Source organism: Copadichromis virginalis, linkage group LG4 (genome assembly GCF_057382275.1).
Source record: "Copadichromis virginalis isolate Kocher_CV1m ecotype Utaka linkage group LG4, C_Virginalis_male_GT1.1, whole genome shotgun sequence".
In the NCBI taxonomy this organism is placed as follows: domain Eukaryota; kingdom Metazoa; phylum Chordata; class Actinopteri; order Cichliformes; family Cichlidae; genus Copadichromis; species Copadichromis virginalis.
Window position 1 is genome coordinate 10,431,362 of NC_140621.1, and position 7,358 is coordinate 10,438,719.

Here is a 7,358-nt window from a genome sequence, read left to right on the forward strand (position 1 = left end):
AGAAAAGCAGCGACTTGCTCTAACGGAATAATCTCACCTCCTCGCTTACCCAACAACCACTGATTCAGCCCATAAACGCGCAAAGTCGTGCATAAATGCATCGGACTTTTCTATTTCTGACATCGGTCTCCGCTGCGAGCCCTCCTCGGAGCGCTCTCTTGCCTACAGGCTTGTTTACAGTCGCCTCTTCCCGGCATTAGCGTCACTTGACGACGCACTCGATGGGCGCGGAGACACAGACTCTGTCCAATGACAACGAAGCACCGTATATAAAACGGCGCACATGAACCCGCCTGAACACACCTCAACAAGCACCAAGACAAACACAGCGGCAAATAGGAATTGCGAGAAAGAAGTTTTGTTTCACAGGATTTGAAGGAAAAAACCACAGCAAACAGGCTCCGGGAAAGACTTTTGAAATCCGCTGATACTGAACTCTTGCTGGACTTTCACTAGTTTGTTTCCTTTGCTCTCCATCCTCGAGTGATTTTCCTTTTTTTTTAAATTTGGAAACACTGTTTAAGAGAGACTACAAGTGCCCGATTTGATGCATGCTCTCTGCTGACACTGACTTTTGTTGATTACCCAGAGACTGTGTTTCTGTAAGCGGCCGGTAAGCTCACTTTTTTCCTACGACTTTATGTCTACAAAGATGGAACAGCCTTTTTATCATGACGACTCTTTTCTGTCGGCTTACGGCCACTCAGACGCGCCAATGCACGACTGCAAACTGCTAAAGCAGAATATGAATTTGAACTTGACAGAGCCCTATCGCAACCTGAAATCCCAGCTGAGAGCCGAGACAGACCTTTACCACGGGGGCCAGCAAGACGTGGGGTCCCTGAAGCTCGCATCCCCAGAGCTCGAGAAGCTCATCATCCAAAACAGTAACGGTGTGATCACCACTCCCACCCCGGGCCAGTACTTCTACAACCGGGGCATCACCGATGAGCAGGAGGGCTTCGCTGAGGGTTTTGTGAAAGCATTGGACGAGCTCCACAAGATAAACCAGATGCCCCCCCCTAACGTGTCCATCGGAGCCGGTGGAGTTACGACGTGTTCGCCGGCGGCCTCTAGCGTCTTCGGCTCCGCCTTGCAGCCCGAGCCCCCCATCTACACAACACTGAACGCCTACTGCCCGAACACAAACTTATCTTCATCATCCAGCTACCCCACAGCCACCATCAGCTACCTGCCGCCGCACCAGCAGAGCCACCACCAGCAGAGCTCGATGCACGGCGCGCATGCTTTCCAGCATACCCTCCCCGTCTCCGGACTCCATCCGCAGCGGCTGGTCTCTCTGAAAGAGGAGCCTCAGACCGTGCCCGACCTCCTCAGCAGCGACGGCTCGCCTCCGATGTCCCCGATTGACCTGGAGACCCAGGAGAGGATCAAGGCGGAGCGCAAGAGGCTGAGGAACCGACTAGCCGCTACCAAATGCCGGAGGCGCAAGCTCGAGCGCATCGCGCGGCTGGAGGAGAAGGTGAAAGTTTTGAAGAACGACAACGCGGGGCTCTCCAACACGGCGTCGGTGCTCCGGGATCAGGTGGCTCAGCTCAAACAGAAGGTCCTGACACACGTGAGCAGCGGCTGCCAGCTGATGCTCACGAGCAAGCTGGAGGCGTTCTAAACACACCAGAGACTACTAAGAAGAAGAAAAAATGACTGAAAAGTGATAACACTGGAGTCATGTTCTGCATGCGCAGCACTGGAATTACCGGCTCGTGTGTAGTCAGCATCACAGGGCCAAGGGCCAGGTGTGGACGATACTAAAGGCTGTTTTTGGGTGAAAAGACTGATTGTAATGGTACTTCCGGATGCTGGACACTCCTCACAGGACCATTCAACCCTAGAATCCAGGGCAGCATCCAAACTGAGCAGACACTGAGCAACACAGTGGGCACAAATGCCCATAAGTCGGGTTTACTAATGGTAGAAAATGGGAATGATTATTTGTTTTACTTTGTACCATCTTCCTTTTTCATTTTGTTTAGTTTTTTGTTTGTTGGCTGCATTTATTCATTGTGTAAATTATTTCATGTGTCCGGTTGATCCAGACAAACTGATGTCCAATGTTTACAGTGTCTCTTTTTAAAAAAAAATAATTTGTGTTGTATATTTAAGTAAAGTGTCTCAAAAATGAAAAATGAAATGGTGGAGTTGAGCGTTTTTGTTTTCACACATTTACACACAATTTAGAATAACAACAACAACAGCAGCAGCGGGAAAGAGTGGGAAGAGCAAACGAGGTTTTCTTTCCTACCATACTGTAACCATAACAGTTACTATAGCTCCCAGTGAGGAACTCTTACACAAGCACATTCTGGTTGCGGTGTTTTTACGCACAGAGCGTAGCTTGCGTATGTAGGCCTTTCCTAATTACGCAGGGGCTGTCCATATATGGGCATACTGGTGACTACTTCGTCACAGGGGAGGATTTCTGGGAACCCCCGCCCAGGTAACGCAAACAGGTTCCTTCTCACTCCCTCTATATACCGTATCGATAAGATTTGCGAACTTCATGAGGGTGGCGGAATTTCCTTTTGGTTATTGTGCAATTGTAAAATAAAGTGTTTAAACGGGAAGAGAGCAAAGTACGATCCTCTTATCTCTTATCAGCTAGACAAGCTAAACAAGAGCTTGGCGTGATAACAGGAAGCAGTAATAAAACGGCTGTGATCGTGGTGCTTTTTAATATTGTTATTTTTTAATATATTAAATGAAGATTCTTAAACTCATACGCTAGCCAACTATCGGCGGCGCTCGAGCCTCAAAGTTGTTGCAGCATCTTTTAGGTGTCAGTGTAATTGAAAGATCGCACACGACGGAAAGTGACAGTGACTTAGTACCTTCAGGAATGCCGGGGGCGTCTCAAGATGCCACGCCGGTTGGCAGAGCAGTAGGCGAGAGTGGGCGTCCGGAGCGCGCAGGAGCATCTGTGTGGATGGATGGGGCTGTGCGCGCTGCCAAGGACAACATTCTGGTGGGACGCATCAGCGGCCAAATATGCGCGGCAGCAGGATCTCAGAAGATGGAGAGAGAGCGAGAGGGGGGAAAAGTCCCGTGTTAAGAGGATGTGAATGAATCATTAAACACACACACACACACACACACACACACACACACACACACACACACACACACACACACATATATATATATATATATATATATATACACACACACACACACACACACACACACACACACATACATATATATATATATATATATATATATATATATATATGTGTGTGTGTGTGTGTGTGTGTGTGTGTGTGTGTGTGTGTGTGTGTGTGTGTGTGTGTGCTATAAGGTGGTGGGTTGAATGGTGCGTAGCGAACTATCTTCAGCTTCCACGGAAACCAGGTCTTGAAAAACTTTCCTGACCATGAGACTACTGGCAGAGAGAGCAGCTGTGTACGACGTGGTCTCAGGAAAACCGAAGGGGGATTTCTGTCCTGTGAACACACTCGGTGACGTACAAATAATCAAGACAGTTGGGCGTAAATACACGATTTCTCTCTCTCAGTACTCACGAAAGCCACTTCAAAAGAGTCTAGGAGGTAAGGTTGCGGTTTTGTGCGCGCACTCTCACCTCAAGCTGTTTTGGAGAGGTAGCCCGTATTCTCTTTTAACTTGACACGTATTTGAATACTTAATTTCCATCAATAACAACTCCACTTGTTTTTTGCCGTTTGGACGTGGAAACAGAACCGGGCTCGCCCACACAAGTTCTCCTTTTTCTGTGACTTTTTGTTGTTGTAATTATTATTATCAAGAAACCTATATTCAAGGGGATGTACACTGAGATCAGTACATGTTTCCTATATTTCAGCAGTTTTGTGTACAGTTACATATGTACAGTTATATATAAAGTGTGAGCAGTGAAACAGACCATGTAACATCACACCACTATTTTCATGACTTATATACAGCTCCAACTCTCAGAATGAGTACTTTTAAATATCACTCCAACGCTTAAGTCTGTATTTACGCAGTAGGCAGGCCTACATATTACAATGCAGGCACACACAGTCCAAAAAAAGAAGAAAGACAAAAAAAAAAAAAAATCCAATTTCAAGCCATACTGGCTCTCCACACGCCTCGGCCCACAACCCACACTGAGTGTCTGTGGGAACATCTGTGATGTGAACGGTGACGTATGAAGAGCCCTGGGTGGGTTTGATTTTCCTCTCCACGAGCCCCCTTCCCCTCCCACAGACACTCGCAGGCCTGGCTTTCTCTCTCTCGCTCTCACTCATTCTCTCCCTCTCTCCGATCTTCTGTTATCTTCTCGAGAACCATGAATATTCCTCCCACCTTTCGGTGGCCATCTGAGGATCCCTCAGAAGTTGCGTGGCTTGTTTTGGATGGGTAATGAGAATTAGGAAAAGTTTGTGGCTGTCATAAAAAAGCACTCGGATTGTCCACATAGCGTTTATTTTTTTGTTTATTTTAGCTTTGTAACGTGTGTGCGTACACCTGGAAATGACACAGAACTGGCATAGTCTATGATATAGTCTATACATTCATCTCTTAAAATAACAACAACAAGAAAAACCGTGATTAATTAATTATCTGTGTCATGTGTGCTGCCATTAACAGGACGGTAACAGGGCCTCACAGAGGAGGCCCTCTGTGTTACATAAGACAGAGCTGTGAAGGTTGTAGCACACATATACGGGGAACGTTTAAACAGCTTTGGCTGGATTGTGCTCATGTTCTGATATACTGTATGATGGCGCGTTAACGCTACAGCAGAAAGGTGGCCTGGAAAGCAGCTCGAGATTCACACATGCACTGAGTCACTGTCGTGACGCTTCTGAGGGGTTTGTAGACGCACATCTCCATCTACTGGAATTACAACGGAAGAGCATTTGAAAGCAACACCGTCCTTCGTGTCTTTCCCTGGCCAATGAAATTCTTACTTAACAGAGGTGTGGCCATTATTTTACCCTTACCTTAAACCTTTATAAAGCATAAAGCATGGTTTCAGAATCAAATGAAAAGAGGTTTATTGTATTAAAAATGATACTGGTTCCCTAAAATGTAACTGTGTAAAGAGCAAGGTGCCCACAATGTAGCAAAAAGAAAAACACACAATCTGAGGTACACAATGCAGTAATCTACACATTTTATATCAATGCAAAGAGTATTATCCATCTCATTTGTTAATGAGTTCTCGAGCTTTTTTTTTATTTAAAAATTGACTTTTGTCACATTTACATACGTCAGATCATCAAAGTAATTTTAATATTACAAATACAATCTGAGTAAATGCAAATTGCTGTTTTTAAATGATGGTCAGCTTTTGTCTCGTCAGTCCACGGAATATTTTCTCCCAAAAGTCATGGAGATCTTCAGGATGTTTTCCAGCAACTGTGAGATGAGCCTTTGTGTTGTTTTGGGTCTCCATTGGTTTTCTCCTTGAGCTCTCACATGGATGCCAGTGTCTTTCTTATTGTTGAATCATGAACTTTGACCTTAACTGAGGAAAGTGAGGCCTGCAGTTTTTTTTTGTTGTTGTTTTTGTTTTGTTTTTTAATGCTGTTCTGGGTTCTTTTGTGGCTTGTTGGAGTAATTTTGGTTCACCACTGTTCAAAGTTTTCTCTATTTGTGGGTAACGGTTCTCACCGTGGTTCACTGGAGTCCCAAAGCCTTAAAAATGGCTTTGTAAAGCTTTCCAGACTGAAAGATGTCAGTGACTTTGTTTCTCGACTGTTCTTGAGTTTCATTGGATCGTGGCATGATGCATTGCTTTTGGAGATCTTTTAGCCCAGACTGGTTGTATCTGGTAGTAATCAGGCCTGGTTATGGCTAGTAAAACTGAAGGCATGCCTTCCTTTCCAAAAGAGTGGGTAAATCACAGGTAATTTATGATTTAGCAAGGTACAGAATAGTCTAACACTGATACTGAAATTTGTTTGATGATCTGAAACCTTCAGGTTTCACAAAAGTGCAAAAAACTGAGAAAAATTAGAAAAGGAGCAAACCATTTTCATTGCACCAACCTTTTAAAAAGTGTGGTTTTGTCTGTGACTATATATGTGTATTTTGTCACTAACACGTCCTTATTTCGATTATCAAATAAAAAACATCCCTGTATAGAATTCAGCATCTTCTCATTTATGCTAGCCAAAGAAAATTTCCTAAATAGAAAAAAAATTTTGTATGTGCATTTTGCAGAAATCAAAGTGGAATGTTTTACAAATAACACATGTTTGTACCTGGTGCCGGACTGTTTGATCAGGAACGAATGCAGTTTAGAAAACTGGTGTATAAAACAGCTTTGTGCATGCCAGTGCTCTTACACAAATAGTGTGAAAATTGATTGTGTGCAAGAGGGCTACCGCAGAAAAACAGACAATCACAGCTACAGCCAATTTAGTATTGCCAGTATAGCTGAAGAGTTCACAGAGAGAACCCACACAGGCACGGAGAGAGCATGCAAACTCCACACACAGTTGGGGAATTTGAACCCAGGAGCATTTTGCTGTGAGGCGACAGCGCTAATCATTGCACCACCAGGTGGTGCAGTCACAAAGCAGCTGTAGATTACTATAATTACAAATTTAAATAGATATTTTGGTGCTCCATGCCTTCTTTCTTGACACACCCCTGGATGTGCAGTAAAGGTCCCACCCAATTCATGGACTGCTGCTGAAGGTGTTTTTGCTCATATGGTCAACCCACTGGGTTCTGTAGAAGGATGTCTGTTCATTACCATCTCAGGTCTGAACACCAGTCTGTCAGGATATTTATTAAGCACCTGATTTTATTCTAATCAGGTTTTTGAATGAGCACATTTTGCTTAATGTGTCCAAAATGGTGTTATTTCCTATAAAGATGATATATTTGAAAATGCCTCTTCTTCTATTAAATATATATTTATACAGAATATCAATTTATAATGTAGACATCATGCAACTTTTAAGTTCTGATTACAGAGTTATTCACTGACCCTCCCAGACCTGGGACACTTGCTTGTAATATAACACCAGCAAACCCGCCTGTGTGCAAAGTGTCAGGATTACAGCAGCTATTTATTTTCAGTCAGAAACAATGTAACAATGTAAAAACTGTTCACAATCACGAATAAGAAAAGTCTTTGCTTTTACTGTTCAGCATGTTTTCCATTTTGTATTGTATGCAGCGTTATATCAAACGCAGCTCACCACAGAAAGTTTCCCTTTGATGTCAAGGTAATCCACTGTTAGAGGGTGTGAATGGAACAGGGATGCACAGAACTGCCATTCAGCTGCACCGTGCATGTATTTCTGAGAGAAGATGAACTTAAGTGATAGGCAGAGGAACAGATAACTTGTGTTCTGGCCTTTGAAGGTCAGATTTTGATT

General features: G+C 43.9%; 1 protein-coding gene across 1 annotated transcript; it reads left to right on the plus strand.

Annotated features, from left to right (window-relative positions):
- Nucleotides 1-288: 288 nt before the first annotated feature.
- junbb (JunB proto-oncogene, AP-1 transcription factor subunit b) lies at nt 289-2,152 on the plus strand. Its single transcript, XM_085453463.1, has one exon. It carries the CDS (start codon nt 641-643, stop codon nt 1,628-1,630), a length of 990 nt encoding a protein of 329 aa, XP_085309589.1. The 5' UTR covers nt 289-640; the 3' UTR covers nt 1,631-2,152.
- Nucleotides 2,153-7,358: the final 5,206 nt, after the last annotated feature.

Bases quoted from the DNA above. Each gene is read 5' to 3' on its own strand.
- junbb (XM_085453463.1), top strand. From the start codon at position 641: ATGTCTACAAAGATGGAACAGCCTTTTTATCATGACGACTCTTTTCTG.